Source organism: Microtus oregoni, unplaced genomic scaffold (genome assembly GCF_018167655.1).
Source record: "Microtus oregoni isolate MIOR12 unplaced genomic scaffold, Mior012 000010F_ref0000083, whole genome shotgun sequence".
NCBI lineage: Eukaryota > Metazoa > Chordata > Mammalia > Rodentia > Cricetidae > Microtus > Microtus oregoni.
The window spans coordinates 54,550,512-54,576,308 of NW_024543069.1; the positions used below are offsets into that span (position 1 = coordinate 54,550,512).

At 39.8% G+C, this 25,797-nt stretch overlaps 1 protein-coding gene across 2 annotated transcripts in view; it reads left to right on the top strand.

Annotated features, from left to right (window-relative positions):
* Positions 1–25,797, top strand: part of Pard3b (par-3 family cell polarity regulator beta) — a 1,021,419-nt gene that overhangs the window by 533,460 nt on the left and 462,162 nt on the right. For both annotated transcript variants that reach the window (XM_041659081.1, XM_041659082.1), the window contains exon 10: positions 870–998. In XM_041659081.1, coding sequence (XP_041515015.1) covers positions 870–998 — 129 coding nt within the window. The remainder of the gene's footprint in view (positions 1–869; positions 999–25,797) is intronic.

Consider the following 25,797-nt stretch of genomic DNA (forward strand, 5'->3'; position numbering starts at 1 on the left):
AACTTAGACATCAATGAAGACACTAAGAGAGACATATATAGATCTAATGTAAATGGGAAATAGAAAAAGCCAAGCTCTTTTGAGTAAATTGGGAGCATGGGGATCTTGGGGAAGGTTTGAGGGAAGGGGAGAGACAGGGAGGGGAGCAGAGAAAAATGTAGAGCTCAATAAATATCAATAAAAAAGTTTATCATTAAGTATGTTTTGGAAACATTTTGGCAGTCCATGTAGTTCTACATCAGGAAGGATGCTCCACCTGACACATGGCGCTCTGAGGCTGATGTCCAATAACCTATGATAACCTGTTGATAACACTTTTCTAGACAAAAGAAACATTTGGGATTACACCAAAATACATGTACTTCTACAGTAATTTTATTTTAAGGTAAATAATCCACTTCTGCATGGTATATTGCAATCCATTGCATACCTATTTGATGAATTAATGTCTGACATTTATCAGTCTGATTTTCCCCTTGTAAAAATGTAATGACTTAGGAAAAAATTTCCAGTATAAAATAATTTATTGATTGAGTTTTTCTAAGTATCAAAATTATGATGCCCATTTTTTATTGAAAATATATATATTGGGCCATGTGGTTAGTATCATCCTTTCAAAGCTTCATGGAATTCATAAATGCATTTGTTGCACAAAACAAAGAGTTAAAAAAAAATTTCTTAGGAGCTGTGCATGGTGGTACATGCCTATAATCCCAGCACTCAATAGCTTTGTCAGAAAGATCTGAGTTCAAGGACAGCCTTGACTTTACAGCAATACATTGTTGGCCAACTCAGCAAGACCTGCCTTGGCCAGGGGAGATGATAGGAAATGTTCTAACTGTCAATATGTATATGGTTCTGCTCACTAGGTAAACGGCAGAGACGTCACAGGAAGAACTCAGGAAGAGCTTGTAGCCATGCTGAGGAGCACCAAGCAGGGAGAAACAGTATCCCTGGTCATTGCCCGCCAAGAAGGGAGTTTTCTACCCCGAGAGCTGGTAATGTTCAAACCTCTGTCTCCCTGAACTTTCAGTGCTGTGATTAGCATCCATGTGGAACTCCCACTAGCTGAGTACTGGTTAGCTTCCATGTGGAACTCCCACTAGCTGAGTACTGACGGTTAGCATCCATGTGGATCTCCCACTAACTGAGTACTGATGGTTAGCATCCATGTGGATCTCCCACTAGCTGAGTACTGATGGTTAGCATCCATGTGGATCTTTCACTAGCTGAGTACTGATGGTTAGCATCCATGTGGATCTCCCACTAGCTGAGTACTGATGGTTAGCATCCATGTGGAACTCCCACTAGCTGAGTACTGATGGTTAGCATCCATGTGGGTCTCAAACTAGGTGAGTACTGGTTAGCATGCATATGGATCTCCCACTAGCTGAGTACTGGTGGTTAGCATCCATGTGGAACTCCCACTAGCTGAGTACTGATGGTTAGCATCCATGTGGGTCTCAAACTAGGTGAGTACTGGTTAGCATCCATGTGGATCTCACACTAGCTGAGTACTGGTTAGCATCCATGTGGACCTCCCACTAGCTGAGTACTGGTTAGCTTCTATGTGGACATCCCACTAGCTGAAAACTGATGCTAAATTTAGACCGTGTTCGGAGCAAATGTTGGGCATGTGTCTGTTCCGTTGGATCTTATTTGGAGTACCAGACTTGTAGGGCTACTGAAGAACTGGAGGGGTGGGGGGCAGTATATGTACACAACACAAACTCAAATAGATTTTGATAACAAATAGCTTTGCAGGCAAGTCAGTAAAATATATATTTGAGTTAATATTGTGAACCAGATGAGCAACATAGTTCATCGGTCTCCTTTAATGGATATTCTAAGTACCAACTTGATGGGAGACATGGATAACTAGGGAAGCTGGATGAGGAATGTGAAAAATAATGTACTATTGTGACATTTTTCTCTAAGTCTACAGCTGTTTTAAAATTAAAATTTAACAAATATGTAAGAAATAACTCCAAAAGAGGTAACCATATGGGCACTAGGCCTTTTATGCTAGCCTATAGACCCTGTTCTTTTATATAGGGTAACTCCATGTATATATTTTAAGAAGCTTCTACATTAGTGGGATTCCATATGATTTCCGCAAAAGGTCTTTAGAGTTAGTCACCCCTCCTATTCTTCCTCCTCAACCCTCTAAACCCACCTAGTTTAACCTTTCCAGTTTCAGTATTTCTTCTAGGACCACTTATGCACTGTATTATATCTCCTTTCCCTTGAAATCTTCCTTGATGACACACACATGCCACTCTGTGGTTCCTTAATACCTTCTTGACTTCTGTGGGCTATATAAAGAAAGGATACAAAGCTAAAATTTAAATTTAGCATCTACATATGAGAGTAAACATGTGACATTTGACTTTCTGGATCACCTCACTCAGGATGATGGTGTGTGATGTTTTGATTTATTTATAAGTTTTATTCATTTACCTGTAAATTTTGTAATTTTGATTTTTTTCAACAGATGAACAATATCCCATTGTATAAGTCTACCACATGTTCATTATCTAGTCAATGGTTGATGGACATCTAGGCTGTTTACAGGTACTGGATATTGTGAATAGAGTAGCAATTAACACACATGAGCAGGCATCGCTCTAGTAGGATATAGGGTCTTTTGGATATATGCCCAAGAGTAATATATAGCTGGGTCATGTGACAGATATGTGTATATCCTTTAAAGAAACCTCCACACTGAATGCAGTAGTGGCTGTAGCCGTTTTTGCTCCCACTTGGAATAAGTATCCCTATTCCCCACACACATATCACCATGTGTTGTCATTTTTATCTTAGGCGTTCCGATTTTTGGAGTTGTTGGCCGCCGGGCTTGTGTAGACCCACAAACATTATAGAGTTTTGCCATTACTCTTGGTTCACCATCAAAACTTGGCCGTAAAACCCTGTTGCTGAAGATACCACATACATGAGTGAGAAAACATGGAGAAATCAATTAGTACAACCTGGAATGTGGGTTGCCTAGCTTCATACTGCTGGAAGGTGCTCTCCACACTGCCTTAAGAGAGTAATCGCCAGTCTCCCCTGTCTGTGGTCTCTAGCTGCAATAATGAATGGTGTTGCAAAATATGCCTCCAGTGGATGTTTAGGAGTAACCAAACACTTTGTCACTGGACTGAATTCTGATCCACAAGAAGGAATCCATACCTGGCCCTGTTAAAACCTGTGTGTCCTTAGGTCATAGACCCTACTTTAATTTACTACTATTATTCCACTAAATGGACATAGTGTTAAACTGGCTCCTAAGAACTTATTGCGATAATCATAGATTAGAGCAGCTCTTGACTCTCATCAAGAAGCTGCTTCTTATACAAAATGATGATTAACTTGGAGAACTACAACTGATCAACCTGCGGAGCATAAGAGACTTCTGAATTCTCCGTCCCAAATGGAACATCTGTATCACATACCTCCCCCACAAAGCTCAGGGGTCATTGCCAAAGAGGGGGACAGAAAAATTCTAATGGCCAGAGGCAGTGGGTGATTCCAGTGGGAGATGAATCAGTTTTCTGAACGAAACAGAGCAGTTCAATGTATGAACTCACAGCAGTTGTGACAGTGCAAACAAAATCTATACAAGCTCAAACAAGACAAAATCCAACCATGGAGGGGGAGAGGGGGAAGTGGGCGGGAAGTTTTACTCCTAGCTGTATAACTATTGGCATGGGTAGCTTCTGCAAGAAGGTGGATAAGTTTTCTTTAAAGGTATCCATGGTCAGACAAGCATGATCAAGGGGTTGGCGCTATACCCGAGAGTATTTGAGCAACAGAAACTGGAGTTAGTGGGGTTTTGAAGAAAGGAAAGAAAGAACGAAAGAAGGGAGGAAGGGAGGGAAGGAGGGAGGGAGGGAGAGAGGAAAGAAAGAGGAGGAGGAAGTTGGAGAGTTTGGGGAGTAGGGTAGATCTGGGAGGAATTCAGGGAGAGGTAATCAAACTATATTGCATAAAATTGTCTTTTTATTCAAGGGGACATGAGTTATGAAAAGAATAAAAAGCTACTTTTTCTTTCAGTTCTGGGTCTGTCATAGATTTTTGTTTTGTTTTGGCAGTGAATAGGTGTATAAGATATATTTGATACTAAGAGTGTAAAATTTAATGTGAAGTTACACAGTCATTTTGAATGCCTTTTCTAACTGTATCAGTATTTATTAAGTTGTATGACTTTAGGTCTGTTTAATTGTGGTGTATGATGTTTTTATTTATTTATGCTTTTTATAATAAAGTATATAAAAGTAATTTTAAAATAGATTCTTAAAGAATTAATAAAATATTACTTAGAAGAGAAAAATTCAATGAATAAAAGTACACATGAGGACCATGAAGAAATCTGCAGAGCACTGCAGTCGCCTGATAGAGGAATTCAGCCGGCTCGATTTCAAGTCATGAAAAATGAATCTTTTTCACCCAGAAACTACTCAGCCAGTAATTTTTTTAATTGATGGTCAAAGATGTACAAATATTTATGTACATTGATTTTTCCCCTCATATAGCATAGTCACATGTTTGATGTGTACAACTATAAGCTGTTGGTTAGATAAATAACTAAATATTTATTTCTCCAGTGAAATATAATCAACTACTTTAAATGGTATTATTGAAGAATTATTTATAATTTGAGAAAATCCATAGCATAAACTAATTAAGATATAGGGCATAAAATTATACATGATAAATTATCTAATTATATAAAGGCTTGAAAAACAATTGGGAAGAAGTACACCTAAAAAGTTTGTTAACAATGAGAACATATTTATTTATTGAAATACTTTGCTTTTAGGATGATTATAGAAAATTTAAAAGGACATTTATATGTAAGGACAACAAAAAAAAGATGATATGCTAAAAAGGACTCTTGGTTACCTCTTGTTTTGAATTTGTCTTTCCTTTGAATCTGAAGGAACTGACAAGGGCTTATATAAGTGGCAGGAGGGGTTGTAAGAGGTAAGTGAGCAACCAGGGATTAGTGGCTATTGAGGGGGCAGTTTAAAGATATTGTTATCAAATATGTGAAGTGGTGTTGCATGGATTGGAAAATGAACTTACCACCTTTCCTGAACCATTAATCTATTAATCAGCTGAAGCATCCATTCAATGAATCGCCTACTATCTTCTCAGTACAAAGTTGGAGAATCTAGGAGTACAAAAATAATTCAAACTCATTTTCAGCTCATTTTGTGCTTGACCCAAAGCAAATGGTTGGAAGAGGGTGATGTTATAAGGACTTCTCAACCGTGCAAGTGCACAAGGAGGAAATGAATTACTTAGAATACCCAGCCTGCTTTTTCATCTGCCAAGAATGTTGGAGCCATGAAATGGTTCAGCAGGTAGAGACACTGCCTGGGAAACCTAGTGACCCGAGTTCTGTCTCCACGACCCACACTATACACACCCCTGTTTATGTGTACTCTGACTGAGCTATTACGTGTGCTTTGCACATACCTGAGTACAGCCTTACTGCATCACTGCTATTCCCAGTAATGCTCTGTATCCTACTCACAGGTCCTCCCTTCTTCCCTTCAAGTATTTTTGGGCATAGAATTTCCATTCTATTTCTTTCCCATTGTCCCATTACCCTGTTACACGATGTGGGAAGATTGACAGTAAAAAGTGCAAATAAAGAAGGGGGTATCATGGGCAAAATAAACCACTATAACATGAGCCTCACTTCCTTTTGTCTACTCTTCTCTATGGCCATCTATTTTCAAAGGAAGAACCTGATGCTGCCTCATCTCTCGTGTGGTCCCGTATTCTTTTCAAGAGAGATGATGAAGAAACCCAAAGTCCAGATATTGTCCTCTGAAATATAGAGGGTTTTTTCAATCTTTCATTTATCCTCAGGGTTCCTCAGGGAGAGTCAAAGTGAAAAGAAAGTATAATAAGAATTGTTGTGTGTACAAACACTGGTACATTTCCTTATTGTTCAATCCTCTGGGTGACAGAGATGAAAGTGGTCATAAAACCTCAGGAGACTATGTGCATTTGCAAAAAGAAGGAAGGAAGGAAGGGAGGGAGGGAGGGAGGGAGGGAGGGAGGGAAAGAGGAAGGGACGGAGGGAGAAAGGAGAAAGAAAGGAAGAGAGAGAGGGAGGGAAGGAAGGATGAAGGGAGGGAAGGGGGTATGGAAGGAAGGAAGGAAGGAAGGAAGGAGAGAAGGAAGAGAGAGGAGAAAGAGAAGAAGGAAGGGAAGGAGGGAGAGAAGGAGGGAGGGAAGAACAAAGGAGAAAGAAAGGAAGGGAGGGGAGAGAGAGAGACAGAGACAGAGAGAGAGAGAGAGAGAGAGAGAGAGAGAGAAACTTTGACCTTTCCATGAGCTATGATTCTGGAAGGAATAAAACTCTCCATTAAAGAGAGACCTTTGAACTGTCCTTTCCTTCATCGAAATGAAACCCAAGTGACAAAGCTCTCACTGGCTGCTTAAACCCCAGAAACTTCCATCCCTACCTGGTAACTCCTTTAGCTCCCTCCCATATCTTCTGGAATACCTGACTCCAAGGCTAATCCCCATCTTCTAGAAGCCTTCCTTCATCTTCCCCTACATAAGAAGGAAAAAAGTAATTTTGAGTTCTCAACTCAAAAGATACTTTTTTAATTTTTTTAAATAGACTTGGAATTTTATGAAATTAAATAGTGGAATTCTTAACATCCAAGTAAGTTTACCTCTCAATTTCTAAATTAAAATGAATGGCAGCATAGTTACATAATGCATCTAAGTTTCCCCCAGAGAACTGGGGAGAGAAAACCAAGGTCTTCTATACCTGGAGTCTTCTCTGGAACCCAACTCCTCCAACTGCCCTTCTGTATCAACCACTTCTCTGTGTGGCTGGGAGCTGCCCAGCAATCATGCTCAGGTTTTCCTTCATAGCCTGGGTGCCTTTTGTGAGGATTAAAGAGATAATACATACAAACAGAGCTTCTGGAATCATCTCTGCCATTTGTAAGTTCTCGGTATCATCCCTCCCTCAGTAGTAGTGTAAATATAACATTCCATCCACTCTAGATACAATTTCCAGAGACTTGATTAAGACCTACCCCCCCCCCTTTGAACAGTGTAACTTCCTTACTTACTATTTTAAAATTTATTCTGGGATCCCAAATAATGAATATCAAATATAATTTTATAGCCCATCAACTCTATAAGTGAGAAGTCTCTGTGTTTTATTTTGTTCTTGTTTAATAGACTTTAGTGGAATTTGATTTCTATTCCAGAATGACATAGACTGAGCTTGTCAGGGAACATACTAAATTAATTGTGCAACTATGAGATTATAAATATTAACAAATTATTTGTTCTCGATTTTTATCTTATAACCATTTAGTATTAATTTTCTTACAACATTCTGACAAACATCTAGTCTCTTATTGTTTGACAGTAAACTATCCAAATATTTGGCGCACTTTTATAATCATAGCAAAGAAAGGGTTTGAGGGGCCCTAGATATAACTGAATCATAGGAACCCAGACTTTGTATTTGAGGGAAATAAATAGGATTTGGTTGTTGTTTAGTTTTGGCTTTTTTGTTTTTGTTTTTCACCAACTCAATCGGCTGCCTTGATCACTAAGGAGCAAGAACCACACAGGAAGTTTAAAAAGAGGCCAAGTTTGTGTGCATAAGGCTAGCTCGGTAATTACTTGATCATACCCTGGACTCTTTGATGGAGCAAAATAAGGAACAATGTGTTGGTGATGCAGCTTGGTGCTTTCCTTTCTCAAGTAGAAGGTGGTGTCACTTTTGTCTGTTCTTCCTTAACCTGGCTGCTGCTCTTGACTTTCCATTGAGAGCCCAAGGAACGGAAGAAGGGAAGCACTTCCAGCCTTTGTCTTTTCTCTCTCCTTTGAAGAAAGCAAACTCTGTTTATTTTTTTCACTGTTCGGAGGAAAGTGCTTTCTCCTTTGCTAAGCCCAGCTCATTCATGAGAATGCTTGTCCTCCTGAACAGCACTGTCTGGCCTGTCTTCTGGCAGCTAAGTTGTCCTCATTTTCTTGTTATCTTTAGCTTGCTGGAGAGTCTTAGTGCTTACAGCCAGAGGAGCATGTGGTCAGCAGGTCTACAGGAAGTACCAATATACAACTGTCTCTCAGATATGAGCCCCTGTCATTCCAGATGTCTCAGTATCCACTTCCTGTTCATTCTTCCTAACCTGTCACCCAAGAGTACCCTGCTGAACTTATGTGTGCCCCTCCCTCCCTTCCTCCTGAGTGACGATGTAGTGCTCTAAGTTTTGTGGCATGGATGGCCAGACTTGCTGTTTATTTCAAGTTCTGTTGACACTCAGAAAAAGGAGTTTGTGCATCACCGTCACAAGGATTTAGCCGTTTCTAGTTTCCTTACCGAAACGACTGCTTCAAAAGGTATTTTTCCATCTCTAGACCCCTCCCAATGAGGTGAGTGTACATTTAAAAATCATCCACTTAACATTTTTCTGCAGCAGCTACTTTGAGATTGGTGTTGGTGGTAGAATGGACAAGAAGACTGCTATGTCTGCCTCTCTCCTCAGAATGAGTACTGTGTCACTTCATTGGCTGTGGGTCTGTCCACGGAAGGATGCGGCCACAGGTTTTCTTACCCATAGCACTTGAAATTCTTTTTATTTATCTTCTTTTTATACAAAGACTAAGATAAGGAAATCTTTCTATTTAGAAAAGATTCCAAAGAACCAAAGGTTTCTATTCATTGCTGACTCAGGTTGCTTCTCTATTGCTGTGACAAAATTTAACTTACAGGTTATGGTCTATCACTGAAAAAAGCCAAGGCAAGAGCTTGCAGCACAAACTCCCTAGGTTCATGGCTTACAGCCTGCTCAGCCCTCTTTTTATAGAGCCCTGACCTTGGTACCCACAGTGGGAAGAGCTGTCTTTCATCAATTAGCAACCAAGATAATGCCCCCAACATGTCCACAGGCCAATCTGAGGGGGATAGTACCTTAACTGGGGGATTCTATTCCCAGGTAAGTCTAGGCTTATGGAGAGGGAGGAGAGAGAGAGAGAGAGAGAGAGAGAGAGAGAGAGAGAGAGAGAGAGGAGTTATTTTCTGTGTGAACATGTGCATGTATTTGCATGTCTTCCTTCATTTATTAGTGAGGAAAGAACATTCTGCCCCTTCTTTGTTAATCTCTTTAACATTTCATTTTCTGACTTTCTGCTTGTCTTTAAATTATCCTGAAAATTACAGCAACCCTGGTGGGTAAAACGAGCTGAGAAAATTTCAAATGTGTTTATAATTTCTACCTGCCATGTTTGGCTGCTATTAAATGCTGCTCTGTGCGAGTGGGATTAACTGTGTTTCGAGCAGGCTTCTCCCAGACTGCATGATTGAGAACCAAAACCATGCTGGTCTTGTGAAACACAAGTGGTGTGCACTTAATGGTTACTAGGCTTTGCATTTTGACTCTTCCATGGGTATCTGCTCCTGTGACATCATCTTAGCTAATGAGATATGGTTCCAAATCCATCAGGGTTAACCTAGCTTATTATCAGATTGGAAAAAAATAATGTCGAATTATTTACCATCATAAATCATGGAAGAATTTTGGTATGAAATCTTAGATGAACCTCGTTTAACTGATATATTATTTTATTCTGTTTGGCTATATGACTCAAATGATTATGCTTAATTAACCAAGCTACTTAAGGAAAAAGGGATGTTATTGATAGGGAACCTCTTTCAGCCTTTGAGAGGCTGAACCAGGTTGAGGCATGGCTTTGGGGTAGCAAAAGACTGTGGTCCTGCCCTCTCTCCCCTTTCTTCCTATGCTCCACTTCTTGATGTTGGACCCCTGTTCCCGTTCCATAAGTTTTCCCTTTTAATAAAGAAAAACTTTAGTATATTCCTATTTGGAGTTAGCTGGGGTTTATTTGACTGGTGTTCCCACCATTCGACATGTTCAGCATCATGGTATAGAGACTGTTTGTGGATAAGTAGCAGAAATTGAAGGATAATTTCAAAATTTTTTTCTATACACTAAAGTATAAGAGTTTGTTTTGCAATTAAAATTGTCATGCAAAAACTGCATTGCTGCATTGCAAAGGTTCCTGCAGTAAAATCTCTAAGTGATTTAAGATGGAGTGCTAGTGACAGTTTCCACTTAAGTGTTCTGCAAATTTTCAATTTCCTTCTTACGGAATTTCTGTTCAGCTAATATGTGTTGCATTTTCTAGATTGGATTTTCTTTTATAATTTCATACATATATAATGAACTTTAATCAACATTCTTCTCTTCTTCAAGCTCCTAACCAACCACTTCTTTCCAGGTCTCCCTCCTTTTATGTCAGTTTGTCTGTGTGACTCACTGTGTGGAACTATTGTTGTCTGTCTGAGGAAGCTCAGGCTTGGGAGTTATCTGCTTGGAGAGCACAACATCCTGCTGACTCATCAGTGAAATCCTAATCCAGTCCATGGGAGATAAACTCCAGAGTAGAGTAAAATGCGTTCCTCTCTTCAAGGACCTTGGACTAACTGGAGTCTGTAAAAAAAGAGTTGTCAGTGAAGCAATGATACGAATCAAGGATTGTGGGATTCCAGGAATGTTCTAGATGAGGAAGAACTTTGTGAGCATGCTAACGTTTCAGATGAGTCTTGATGACATGGGATTTCAAAATGCAAAGCCAGAGGATGGGAGTGTATTACTGTCTTCAGTTAACCAGAGATTGGCAAGTACCAAATAGATGAAGCAAATTTTAGAAGTAGTATCATTTGGAATAACTTTGAAAAGTCAAAGAGACGTTGGATACTCGCTGAGAACCTCCTGCCAAAGTCCATTTCTCCATCAGACTTTGAGAACTGTAGAGAAACAGCCATTAGAATCTGCATCTGGGAGTCTCATGGATTAGGTGTAAAGTATACTCAACCTTCTGTAGCTGAGTTTGCACGTTTGTTAAGTGAGGTTCAAAACACCATGTAGATTGTAGGGTTAATGTAACAACTAACCAAGCACAGCTGCTACCATGCACTGGGCACCAAATGATGCTCACCTCTGTAGGTGTTTCCTGTGCTACAGTACAGCTCAGTGTTTGTAAACTGAGGGCATGGATGCCCCGTGTTACTAATGTGCATTGCGCACCACACCTGTGATGGACAGTTTTAAAGCCAATCAGGACATATGCAAGGATATCCTTGTAATCTTCAACAGAAGCAACCGCTAATTACCGCAGCAGCATGGGACAGGTGACTTAAGCAGCTATTTTAAAGTAAATGACTATCTCTGTAAGTGATGAAGATACTTACACAATCCAGCTGTAAAGTTTACTCATGAAGACATGGCAGTTCCAAGTATTATTGTTATATTTGGAAATATCAGAGATACTTTGCAAGTATTCCTAACTGCTCCAACAGTAGCTACAGTAGTTCGTTATAATGGTTCTCAAGAGTGGCCTCAGGGCCTGCGGTATTGGTCATCACCCAGGGACGACAGACAGGCAGTCTGTTTTCCCTACAGACCTACTCAGAGGGTGGATGTTGAGTTTTGTTCAGCTCAGGAGAACCCAGGGGCTGGAGCTGGTGAGCTTCAACAACCACATTTCATACCCTATTTCTGCATTCTGTGAACAACTTCACATCCTGTGAAAATTCAAACCCAATTGAGTTGTGCCTTTTTGGCCATGCGCCCCTCATTCTGGCAAAGGGCCAGTGGTTAGTACAATCCAGTTACCCAACTCAATTATACCTGATGCATTTAGGTAAACTCAATTGTACCTGACTTCTTCAAGCCCAACTCGATTGTGCCTTTAAATATCCACACTCAATTCGATTGTGCTCAGGATTTGTTGTATGGCACCTTATAACTTGTAGACTTAGGGACAAGCCCAAGGGAAATGTTCTGGAGATGGTGGGCTTTTTGGCATCTGTCTGTTCTACTGAATTCCCCCGGTTCCACGCTGTCCCTCTTTTCCCTCCATTGGGTGCCGCAGAGTAAAGAACTTCCGACTGTCCCAGTGTAGCCACCGCATTCCACTGCTGTTCCCTGAACCATGGTCAGAGGCAGTAGCTGCCAGGGTCTTGTTTTCTTTTTCAAGAAATTGGGACAAAAACCCACACAGATTTTGCAAAAGTAGCAAAGAAATGTTATTTAAAGAAAAGCAGAAGAAAAGATAAGATTTCACCTGGGAGCTACAGCCACAGAAGTAAAGATACTAAAGGGCCCATTTACAGCACTTAGGAGTTGTGATTACTCACGGGGGTGATGAAGATGGTTCTGGGTTTTGATTGATGGGTTAAGTTTTATAATTGTTTTTCTGTTGCACGTGTCCCATTTCTACATCTGATGTTAATCATATGCACACCCGATTCTGCATAGGATTCTGATGGTAAATTGGGGACTCTTCCTAAAAGTTCATTTGGGGATACAGTTTTGCCTCACCGCACATCACCCCAACTGCTTCAGGCTGGCTTATTACCCACACAACTCCCCACTCCAAACACGCACCCTTTACCAAAACAGAACCATTAAGTAAGAATACCTTTGTAGAGATAGCTGCTTTTGTCTCTGTCAGCCTTTTGAATGTGGTCAGCAACCACAAGGCTGGGGATTAATAGTCATTTGCTACTCTCTGGAAAGTGCTTATACCTGAAGGATGTCCCTGAACCCTGTCAACAGACTCGAGGCTTGATAAATAGATGGCGATAAATGATCCGGTTGGGCCTCATTGAAACAGATGCAGGAAGAGCCAGCCCTTGTACCTGGACCGGTGACTTCCAAGTCTTAGAATATAAATGCTTACAGCCTTGTATCACAGGCTGGTTTTGTTGGCAATTGACGGTGGTAAAAGGGGGTGTGCCTTGTACTCTAAAGATCTCGAGACACTCCAGGGTGCGGGGCCTAATTACATGTTCTTGAGAAGCTAACCAGGAAATGCTGGGAGTTTCAGTCCTATTTTCGTAGTGCAAGATGTTATGTCTTGTTAGTGGCTACTGCCACTGTGATTAGGCATCATGAGCCTAGAAAAGGAACAAAAATTTCCTAAAAATACATATTTAAACAGCTCCAAAAATGATAATATATTGATCAACCATCTCTTATGTCCCCCTTGTCATCTAGTTAGCCAAATGTTACCAGTAATTTATACCAGCTGTTGCTATGAAGCAGCTGCAGGAGAAGTCGGACCCAGAACTCTGGGGATCATCTTGATTTCCTTAATTGCCTCCATTTCTGTGATCAGTGTGCTCATGAAGGTGGATTTGGTGTAAGATAAGAAAATGTGTTCATTGTGTAGAGGGCATTTGACAATTAGGGGAAGAACGTGTGGTCTTAATTGATCGCGGCTGATTTTTCCAGCTGTTGCTGAGTAAAGAACACATCTGTGGAGCTGCCAGTGCGGTCCATTTCATTGCAGAGCATACTTAGAGATTTCTCAACATGCTTCATCGGCTGCTTTCCCAGGAGAATGCGTGATCTTTACCAGGAGAGAAGACCCAACTTAAGATCACTGGCTTTCTTTCTGAAGGTCTGATAAAACAAAGATAGACAAATAACAATCTGTTGCCACTTACCTCTTCCCTGCCCTGTCCCTGAAGATTCTCTGGGCAATGACTTTTAAATATGTTCTCATTATTTTTAATGAGTGTGCAGACACGGGACGCGTAATGCAACAGTAGATAGGTGCCCTTTCTCTGAACTTGTCAGGTATAATAAAGCATCGCAGAGGTTAAGATGCATTTTTCTTTAAGATATTATAATTATTTAAATCAAGACCCCCCCCATGCACAATTCACATACTATTCAACTATTGTTGCTGCCTAAGTGAGGCTCCACTGAATTCCTAGTTCTTTTTGAAAAAGGGTATTTTATCACAAATGTTAAAAAAGACAAAAGAACATTTAATATTGTTATGTCTTTTTAAGTTTACCCTTCTCTAAATCTGCTTTGGGTGGCAGGATATTCAATTATAAAGGAGTTCAATTATGTTCCCTGGCCACTTATTGGGTTATATGAAGGACTTTTATCACCTAGTCTTTCGGTAATTAATTCTTTACATTTCTTAAAGGCTTAGGGCCTGAGGAAGGATTGCTTAGCAGCTTCAGATGTTATTCCAATTTTCTGATAGCTTTTCTTTCTCTCCTTTTCTTTTCTTTCTTTTCCTCTCCCGTTCTTCTTTCCTTTCTTTCTTTATTTTTTTATGCAAATACCACTCTGTGGTATTTCTCAGTTACTAAATTTACTTCCAGAACTGGGGATATAGCTAAGTGCTCAGTTGGTTGAATACTTGTCTAGCATGGACACAACCCTGGCCTAAACCCTCATCACTACAGAAGTCAAGGTACAGTACATTCCTTCACGCGCCGTAAGTACCACTAGAACTGATGACAGCCGGACAGAGAACAAATTCACCTGCCATGAGAGTGTCTTTGCTGGGTGTCCATTCTCTCGCTGTGGACCCTTCCCTGGCTGGCTGGTTGTTGAGTGTCTGTGCTGGCTAGTTTTATGTCAACTTGACACTAGCTAGAGTCATTGGAGGAGAGGGAGCCTCAATTGAGAAAATGCCTCAGTAAGATGGGGATAAAGGCTTGCTTGTAGGGCATTTCCTTTATTAGGGATTGATGTGGGACGGCCAAGCTCATTGTGAGTCAGGCCGCCCAGGACAGGTGGTCCAAGGTTCTAAAGGAAGATCATGGACGTAAGCCAGTGAGCCCTACCCTTCCACAGCCTCCGTATCAGCTCTTGCCTCCAGGTTTCTGCACTGATTGAGGTCTTGGTCTGATTTTCTTCAGTGGTGGACTGTGGTGTAGAAGTGTAAATCAAATAAACTCTTTCCTACCCAACTTGCTTTTGGTCATGGTGTTTCATCAAAGCAATAGATACCCTAACCTGGACAGCAAATATGGAAGACAGTGGTGCTGGATCATGAAACTAACTGCTTTTGCATCCCCGAGTGAAGTACCAACCTTCAACCTGACCGGAGGGGTTGTCCTCCTTATACCCCTTCCCATTAGCTGAGTTTTTTACCCTTTAGACATTTGACTTCCCACTAGAGAAAGAAAATAAATATACTTAATTCAACATGGAAAGAAAACAAGCCAAAATGCCCAAAATAGGCGGTGACAATATCATCTCTATCATTACCATCAGTTCATACTTTTCTCCCATGATGCTCAAAGAGAAGTTGAGATTTATGAAGACTATCTTCTTTTTTAGTTGTTTATTTTATTTTTTATTTTTTTATTGAAAAAAATTTCTGCCTCCTCCCATTTCCCTCCCACTCCTCTCCCCCTCCCCCTCCTCTCCCCCTCCCCCACTCCTCTCCCCCACCCCCCTCCTCTCCCCCTACCCCCACTCCATTCCCCCTCCTTCTCCAGACTGAAGAACAGTCCAGATTCCCTACCCTGTGGGAAGTCCAAGGTCCTCCCCCCTCCATCCAGGTCCAGGAAGGTGAGGATCCAAACAGGCAAGGCTCCCACAAAGCCATGTACTGGCTTTGAAGACTATCTTCTTGAGCCTCCACTTTCCTCTGGAGATAATAGGACTCAGCTGTGCAATGATATTGTCTGAACTCACATGATTCACTGTTTAACTTATAGAATGTTTATTTCACAGTTATCCTATAATAATATTTAATAATACTCTGCCATGTACTGGATAATCAAAACCATGCTAAAACATGATCCTGAACTCCATTAGCTGAGATATGCTAAGTTCTATTGAAGAAGTGAATCTAAACAGGCCTGTCATCTGGGGGGAAAGCTAAGTGAGGGAAATAGTTACATAAATTCCAAGTAGAATTTGAGAGAGCAACAATGAAGGAGAAGTTCTAGAAAGAAAGAAAGCAAAGTTATTTAAAGGTCAAGGGACTACCAAAGTTAAAGAATATTCAAATCTCAAAAGATTGCATTTATGAGAAAGCACATTGGGTAAGCCCTGGATAGATTCAAAGACTAAGAAGAGAAAAGCTTTTCGGGAAGTGGAAAAGCATGAGCCACAAGCGGTGGAGGAGAAACTGAACTATTAGGGAGAACAGGAAGAAACACTCCACTTTGCTTATGCTGATAGTAGTGTCAGCCACTTATGCAACCGCACAAATAAAATCTGCTGTTAGGACACTTTTTCTAAAAACAATATAGAAAGCCCATCGATGTGAACTTAAAGTCTAATAGATGCCCTTTCTTGTATGTTCTATGTTTAGAGGTATGTACCATTGTTTGATAAACCACCCGTAAAAATAAAGTCTTCTTCTCATGGCTCTGTGGGTAGCGTGAGTCGTGCTATGGGTGGTTTTATGAAGACTGTCATGCAACCGCATTCAACTATAGTTTCTCCAGCCTGGAAAGCCCTTGGTGGTAAACTCTCTTTCATTTCTGTCCCTTGCTGCCGGCTCTTGAGTATTGCTACCACTATTCTTCTTTCTGGGTCTTCTCATCCTCTAAAGACTAGGCAAATCTTCTGTAACTTTCTTGGTGTTTGTAAGGTCTTAAGTGGTGTGGGCATTAATATTGATTATCAACTTGACAAGATCTAGAATGATCAAAGAAGCAATTCTCAGGACAGAACTATGAGCAATGTTTGGTTGGGTTGATTAAGGTCAGAAGACCCACCTTAAATGTGGGCAGCATCCTTCAGTGATAGGGTCCTGCACTGAGCGAAAAGGAGTAAGGGAGCCAGGCACCAGCATTCCTCACTCTGTATGCGGTGTGATCAGCCAAACTTGCAGTGTGACAGCAAACTCCTATCATCTTCAACTTCCGGACATGATAGAGTATAACCTAAACTGTGAGCCAAGATACACTGTTTCTCCATGAATGACTTTTGTTGACTTATTTATATCACAGCCATAAGAAAGGAAGTAAGAAGTTTCCCAGTGAGATTGCTGCCTTCCTCTCTTAGACATAACAAGTCTCGAGACCAGAAAAGGGGTTAGGTATAGGGAAACAGATTCTCAGTGTGGACGGAAATGATGACCCCAAAGTCATATCTCAAAGAGATCATTCACTGGAGGTTAATATGGTTACACTCTACTATATCATGTTAGCAAGCCAAAGAAATATTAGTCATGGACATGAGAACTGGGAAGAGGCCCAGGAATGTCTCTAAGTGGGTAGATTTGGATTGCTCATTGAACTCTATCATCTTAATTCCAGTCAAAAAATTATTTATTGTGTGATTTTTTACGCATATACATGTCATTAGACCAGCTTCAACAAAAATATCACTTACCAGGGTAGGGGCATGGAGATTAGAAGAGTAGAAAAGAACACGAAGATGTGAGTGAAAATAATAAAACATAAAACATAGAATTGTATCGGGAGGGAGTTCCAGTGAATATGAAATCCTGTATTTAATTTCCAATTGCTTAAAAAGGTTGGAGTAAGATAAAAAACTGCATTAACATCATACAAAGAAGTGAACATACCAATTGAACGTTGAGGGCTACATTCTTAGGTAAATATTTTGTCGCTAGAACAAGACAAGTAATGCTCAGACCCTAAACCTAAACATTCTGCAGGCAAATCATTCCCTGGGTGAAATCTGTTGTTATCTTCTTAAGGAAGTAGGAACTTAGTTAGATCCTTAGACTTTTGTTTGGGGTACAAACATACCTATTTCTCTATTCCTGAAATACAAGGTCTGGATATTAGCCACACCTGTTGACAATAACCTTTAGAGAGCAGAACTCTCTGATCTAAATCTAGGTGGGACCTTTGTTTGAGGTAGAAAGAGACAATAACCTTGAAGGAATAGAAGTTAAGTTCCAACTCTCTGACCTTTGGTCAAGGTGGACATAGGCTCACATTTTTTGGGCCTCCACATATACACCTCTAGAAATACAAAGTTGATAAAATGTGCCCCCTTTCTCCTATACGGCTATACAACAACATTTTAACCATATGGACTTTTGACATAGGCAAACACCCTGTCACTATGTCACACACCACTGTGCCTAAAGAGACATGCTTTTAACTATCATTTCCAACCTTTGAGGCAATCACACTCTGACCTGGAATAAGGACATAAGAGTTGACTTGTATCCATGCATAATACGTCAATAAATACCAAAATCATTAAATAGAAATAATTTAGAGTAAACAGACAAAAGAACATTCTTGTCTATAAAAGGAGATCGAACTAAATGGGCTCCTGGGATTCTTCCTTTTCCAAACACTATGCTCTAAATTTCCGTGCATGAAGTCTTGACCTGACACTCAGTTCAGACAGGACCTGAATTATGAATGATCTGTATATATGAATGGGCAGCAAGAGTCCTGCCCTGCCGGTGTTTTTATTCCACACTTCTGCATGCCTAGGGAGCATTTGACCCTTGGGGTGCCATCTCCTAAGTAAGTGGGGAGCTAGCAAATTGCCAACAGTTATCTTTCACATGACTATGTCTTTGACCTTCTGCCATGACAACACTTGTTGCCATAGTAATAGGTGCAGAGGGAGCCTCTTCTTTGTTTCTCTGCTATTGTGGCCACTCTCAGGAGTTTCACTTCTATAACCGGCACTCAAGGACATGAAGTTCTTTCTTTCTTTCTTTTCCTTCACTTGTTTTTTTCTGACCTGGAATATTGGTGAATTTTCCTAGATCTTGTTCAGTACAGCTCCTTTATCAGAATGTAAATTTATCCCATATTGACTGGTATGTTTTGGAATTTCACAGAATACTGTAGGGTAACTAAAGTCCATATAAAATTTATTATTATTTCTTACAATGAAAAAGAAGTGTTCAAGTTGCAAGTATCAAGTTTACAAAAACCTAAGTGTTTAGTGTGTTTTCTGATGAAGAATCACTGTGTCATATACATAGCCACCAGTTATTTCAAGCTTGTTTTCATTCCAAATTAAAAAATGACTGGATTATAAATATGCTTCATTAAGGTTTAAGCCATATTTAATGCTAAAAAGTGTTGCTTTCTGCAATGTTCTATTAGAATAATGTGTCTGCTCAACCCTAGGGACTTGTTGAGAATTTGGCAGATACTTTCAGTATAATCACAGATACAGGGCAGCTCAGCTCCTCTTTGTACTAGACAGGTTGTTTATTATATAAATAAATATCAATGCAATTATTAAGTAGATAATTTGATGTGTTGTGTAGGCACACAACGAAATTAAAAAAAAAACAAACTGAAGGCTGTTGATTTGTTAGCAGTGACTTTCTCTTCATAACAGTGACTTACTCTCTATCACCGAGATGCAAGGTCTGGAGATCGAGCCTTGACTCCAGCTGCATTACTGACTATGACTGTAAAGATATAAGTAATTTTTCATGGTGGCAAAGTTAATAACATGTCACTATTATTTGTGCACTTCTACAACAGAAACCAAGTCCTGTGTGCCCTGGTTGAGAGGAAAATAATGACAAAAAAAGCAACCCCCCTCCCTGTCAAACCCAGCCTTCATTGCCACCAAGAAACAGAGAATCCCCTTCTTAACCTGTAGAGTTCCTTGCAGAAAAGAAGTGCTGCTCTCCAGAGTAAATGCCTCTTTTCCTTTGAGAATGTATCCCAAAGATAATGTTACTTCTGCTCTCTGCTCTCAAAGGCTCTCAGGGGAGTTGGCCTCCCTTATCAGAAGCTCCCAGCCAGGCAGGGGCAGCCAGCACGTGGAGAGGCCAGGGTGTGGGGACCATCAAGGCCACTGGGCAGGTAGTGAAAGGCCCCTCACTGTGTTAAACAAATGCAGCTTCCTTCCTGGCTTCCTCAGGGGGTGGTTTTGTTTTGCACTTCACTTCTGGCCTGAGAACAATCAGGATGCATAAAACCATTCTCCCTGTGAGAAGATGTGCATTAGATTATCATAAATCCAGCAATAAGAAGTGCAGTGGTCAAAGAGAACAGGCATTCCTGGGTGAAATAAAAGGTTTAATTGAAAGTACTGTCTCGGGGGAGACAGATGATTGAGCCCAGTATTGAGTAGATGCTAATTACCACTGTTCAGAGAATGAAGAAACTAAAGGAAAGATCATTTGTTTGAAGTTTTCATTTATTTCTATTTCTTTTCAAGCGAATGTGGGAGATTGTTCTACTCATGTGCAATGTTCTTGAAACACCAGAAGACTTTCTTAGGGAATTAAAGCTGAATTTTTATCCAGATAGTTGTATACTATTAAATAACAGATTTATATAATATAAATATATACAAATATTTATATTATATATAAATATATATTATATATATAATCTCCATGTATATATAGATAGATAGGGGTTCACAGTATAGTAAATTACTAAATAATTTCTAGATTACTTTTGGATGTGCTTCTCACCTTTATTTTATCCCATATTTTTAGTGTGCTTTGTCTTTCTCCTTCAGCTTAACAGAACAAAAAATACAAAGCATGCATCACTTTACTACTTTACCTGCATGACTGAAATATTTCAGTCTTTCTATGTGTCTCATATTGTTTAGCCAATACCCTACTTTTGCTATGGCTAATGTCCTAGGATGATGACTCCAGCATCCAGAGAGACAAAGTCTAGGCTCAAGGAGGGCCTTAACAAGAAAATAACTGGTCAGGCATCTCTCTTACCTATTTTATTTTAAATAGTGACATGTTTGAATTATGAATCGGATCATTCTTTCAAGTCCAGTAACTATAAAAAGTGTTCTGGACTCTGTATCTGTTATGCAATGGTTGAAAATGGAGAGGACTAGGAGATAGGAATATATGAAGAGTGTTGATTTAGTAGGTAAAAATAAGTACATCAGAGCCACTTGCAGTTTGGTTTTTCAGCTTTATTTAGAACCAGTGTTCACTTGTTGATTGCTTTTGGGTGGGTTACTTAGTCTAGGGGTTGTAACCCACCCTGCAGTCAGTTATTCCAGGGTCCCTGAGAGGCACTATCTGAAAGATAATGGGGTAGGAGACAAGAAGGAGGCTAAGCGGGGGTTCCTGTCAAAACCTCAGTTTATTAGAAATGGGGTACAGCTTATATAGGGTAAGGAGTTGGGGGATGGGAACAGAGGCCTGGGCTCTTGCCGAGTGGTTCGTGTTGGTCACAGGGTCCAGGAGGTTACTTTCGGTCAGGTCACCTAGGCCAGGAAGTCACGAGTTGACACACCTAGTTCTCTAGATAGTTTGGAATGTGGGGTGGGTTCTGCCAACAGATAGCTCTCCATTAACAGCCAATTTGGGTGTGGGTAGGCTCTGTCAATAAAACACAATTAGGGGTGTGGGGTTCTCTGCAGACTCCCCAGGGTGATGGTTCCTGCAATGATTTTAGGAGGAAATTGGCTCCTGACATTCACTGACTGAATTCAAACTTTAAAACTCAATTATCTAGGTGTTGATGTAGATATTGTCATGTTTAATTGTAAAATTTTACCTTTAGGTGCTTCATTTAAGAAGGGTGGTTGTCAAGTAATATCCATCGCCATGGTAATGTAGAAATGAATGGCAAATTTACTTCACCTCATATCAAAACATAGGCATGGACGTGATCAAATGAGCAAAAAAAGTAAATGTGTCATCGTCTGAGAAACTTTTGTGAGCCGTTTCCTTGCATAGCTTGGTCCTTCCTTGGCAGCAAAGGGCAAGACAGCATGACTATGCTAAGCGTTATAACAGCAATGACAGGAGGGCACTCATTTAGCTGCTGAGGACATCCCCAAAACATCATCAATATTCTAAGATCCCAACTTGCCACAGAGAAAGTGGTGATAATAATTCCTCTACAAATACAGTACCAGCCTCTAAAATGACTTTGACTGCAGTGCTGGAACTTAATTAACAGATTTCTTATTCTTTTTAGTGAAATGTAGGGTGGAACATGGAAAAAGAACTCAAGGAGTATTTGTCAACTAAGTTGTTTTAATGGTGTGGTCTACCTGTGCTTTTGATAGATATTAGTGGCATAGACATGTGTTCCTTGTAGCCCTTCCCGTCCTCAAAGATTTATCTGTGTAATTAGTGCTATACTGTAGTTACATATAAAGTATTATAACGACTTAGATGAACATCTCAGCAGAGAGTGCAGTTAAAATGGGCTTTGGTGGGTCTCACTTCGTAGGCAGTTGACAAAATCAGTGAGAGGAGAGAGTGGACTTTGGGCAGAGTGAGTCCAGTGTAAAACTTAAGAGAAGGTATTTGTAACATGTGAATGATTACTATTCTAAAATACATGCCTGAAAGTTCAATTTAAAAATGTTAAGAAGCTGTTTTTATAGATAAGATACAAGACATGGCTGTCACATCCCATGCCCTTTGATATCATTATTTCAAAGGGGCAGAATGGCAGAGACATGTCAACAAAGTTGATGAAGTAATGCCACAGCAGATACTAAATGGATTCAATGTTTGAATTAAACATAAGCTCCGCCCTTGATGAGATCACAGCAGTGCAGCAGAGTTACAGTGGGCAGCATGGCAAATAATTATAAAAATAGGGAAATAAAAGTCATAGTAATGAGCAAATGAACTTAAAATGGGAACTGGGAATAGGGGATTTATCTACTGATGAGTCCAGAGAGTATGTCAAAGGTCAAGTCTAGATGCTAAGACACAGAGTGCTTAGAAATAAATAGGAAAGATTCTTATCATATTATCAGGGCAACATTCTTTTTCATTTAATATACTTTCTGTGCCAAATACATATACAAAAAAATACTTTTTTCTTGTGCATAATCTCATGGCATAACACAAAACCTGTGGTCTGTGCCATCAAGGAAGCCCCTGACTAAAAACATCCTCTTACTAATTGTGCGTAGGTGAAGTTCCCTGTTAAGTGCACAGAGATTATACTCGTATTGTTTTGGATTTCTTTTAGAAGTTGAACTCCTTGGGCTTGTACTCAGTTGAGTAGTTCTTATCTATCTAGTCTGTGAACAGTCTTGTCTGTGCTGGAAATTGCAGTTGCATGGCAGAGAGAAGTTGTGCTCAGCCTCCTTTTACAAAATATTAATTGGAAGTATTTTGAACTTTTAAAATGTCCACATTTGTGCACTGAGTTTTACAAGAATGTAAACAATAATTTTTTTCCCTCACCTTTGTCTTGCTTTCATATACACATAACAGCAAGAAAGGAGATACTTTAGAAGTTAAATAATGGGACTGAAAAGATGATTCAGTGGTTAAGAATACTAGCGCTCTTAACCTGAGTTCAATTCCCAGTACCCACATGGCAGCTCACAACAGGCTATAATTCCAGTTCCAGAAGATCTGACACTCTCACACAGACATACATGTAGGCAGAGCACCAATGCACGTTAGATAGATAGATAGATAGATAGATAGATAGATAGATAGATAGATAGATAGATAAATAGATAGACAGACAGATATTAAAAAGAAGTTGAATACCAAGGAAAAATACTACAAAGTGAAAAGCAATGTCTGTAGCTTAGGTCACTTAACGAAGAGCTACACCCCTTTGACCAGTTCCTTTCAGGAACACAGGAGGACATGGAAGGAGATCACCCCCCCATTCGGCTACTTATTGCCATGAGAAAATATCACAAACCAATGAGGTTCAGACAACAGGAGAGCTCATTATGTCAGATTGAAAACATGATACCTAAGGAGAAATATCAACGCTATGTTTTATCACTGGCCTAGATAAGTGCCATGTGTTAGAACAGTGGCATCTAGTTGGTGAATAGAAATATTCTATTATTCACTTCCTTGTAGTAACTTTATATTGCTACACTCTTGTTGAGGCCTCAGTGTTAGAGAGTCTGAGGACTTAACCATGTGAATTTATTTGGCCATTCAATGTGAGCAGATGTTATACGAGCAAACACTTGAAATGCTCTTTGATATAGGAACATATGTATTCCTCTTTAGTAGCTTGGAGGCAAGCATACCGTGCTCTGGTGCTCAGCCTCTGCTAAGTAAACTCCAGTCAACCTATGGACACATAAACACTAAGATTGCAGTTTAACATGCTTTTTGGTGTGTGGTGTTTTGGGAGCAATGGTTGACTTACAATTCACTTGCTTTCCCTCATGAATTCACTCCGGGTGACTTCTACCTTCAATTTGTCTGTCATGTGATGAACAGTAGGAAGAGGTGTTCACATTTTAATCTGGTTGAGTTTTCATCATCTATAGACCTAAATGACTTCTTATTTTATAGCCACTTTTGTCCAACAATTAATTTAAATAGTAATTGATTTAATTATTAAGATAAAAGGCAAATTATATGTCTCTCTGCAAATGGCATGTTATCTATACTAAGAATATTTTCATTACAATAGTCAACATCACTATGAATTTTAAATGCTTGTTACCCACTGAGATTCCTCCGTCCCTGTTTGGAATTTAGAGTATTTATCATAGCAGCAGACTAACTGGGTTGGTTTCCAGCTGCAGTCACACTAGTTGCAACTCAGACAACAGAGAAAAACACAGGGTAAAATTCCTTCTGTTTTCATCATTTGATTTTACCTTAAACCCTTAACCAACTGAAAAATTCCATTTCTACATTCCTCTTCAAATATGCCTTCTTTTAAATTTATTTTTGAGAATTTAATTTATCGAACTGTTTTCTTTTTAAGGAATTGCTAATAATTTTCCTACATCGTATTATAATTAATGAACATTATTTTCTGACCTAAAAAATTAGTATTTACTGAGTCTGTTGTAGAAAATTAGGAAATAGGAGATGTATTTTTACTTTGAAAATTCTTGATTTGGGAAAATGGCTGCATTATCTATTTTAAGAACAATTACACCCTAAATAATTGGTGTCTGTGCTTGGAACAAGGATTGCTATGTCGAACATCCTTGTATTTAAACTCTACTGGGTGAAGATGACACTCAGTAGCCATTATACTTCCTAAGAGTTCAATGAAAATAACCTGTAATTTGTTGTCAATAACTATTACAGAAACTTCCCAATCCAAAGTTCATGCAGGAGAGAGAGTTAAAGGAAGGAATAAAAGGAATGAGGAGGAGAGGAAAGGAGGAGGAAAAGTTATAGGAAACTGAACTTACTCCTGTTCTGCTTCAGGAATGACTTCTAAATGCTAAGAGCTTCAGACTCTGTGTCTTCCATGTATGACATGCAGGCTTCTGTGGTAGTCTGTGCTTGATACTCATTGTAATGGTTTTGTTCACAAATCATGATGAAGAAATAAGGAACGAAAAGGTTTAACCACAGTTCTCTAAGGCATCTAAGGCCTTGCTGGTGACCTGTGAGATTTCCCCCTAGAGCTTTCTTGTTCTCTGTTCTAACCCCTGGACCTAATATTCCCTAATACAAAATTTCTTAAATGCATGGTAGAGAATATTTTCTTAAGCAATCTCCATGCAGTGATGTGCTCCATAGTGAGGTGAGTAAGGAACTCTTCTCCTTTGACTAAAACAAATGAGGGAGAAGAGACAAGTACCCATATTAAGTTGTTGCCATTAAAATGTTCTATAATTATCCCCAAATTGTGATGTGTACAATCGAACGTTCACTTGTGGCTCGCATATCTGCAGCTTAGATGATTGTCTATCCTGGACTCAGATAAACTTGCTTCAAAGCTATGAATGTATCCCTGTGCCCCAATATCTCCCAGCATCCTCAGACCACGGGGTGCCTGAAGCAGGTGTGTTACACAGTGAGAGAGGCCCTCCCTCCCACTCAAAGACTCTAAACATACGCTGATTAGAAGGCTCTCTTGAGGCTCAACACATCTTTTTGCAGAATTTTATCATAGAAAATTTCCACATTCTTCCACGGGACTTGAAGAAGTTTTAGAGGGAGTCTGTCTGGTTGGTTTAGTTAGTTCCTAAAAATAGTATAAACAGAGACTGCGCTTCTGTTTTCCGGACACCCGGACCAAATAGTCACCCAAAAACTCTATTAATTACAACACTGTTTGACTGATGGCTCAGGCATATT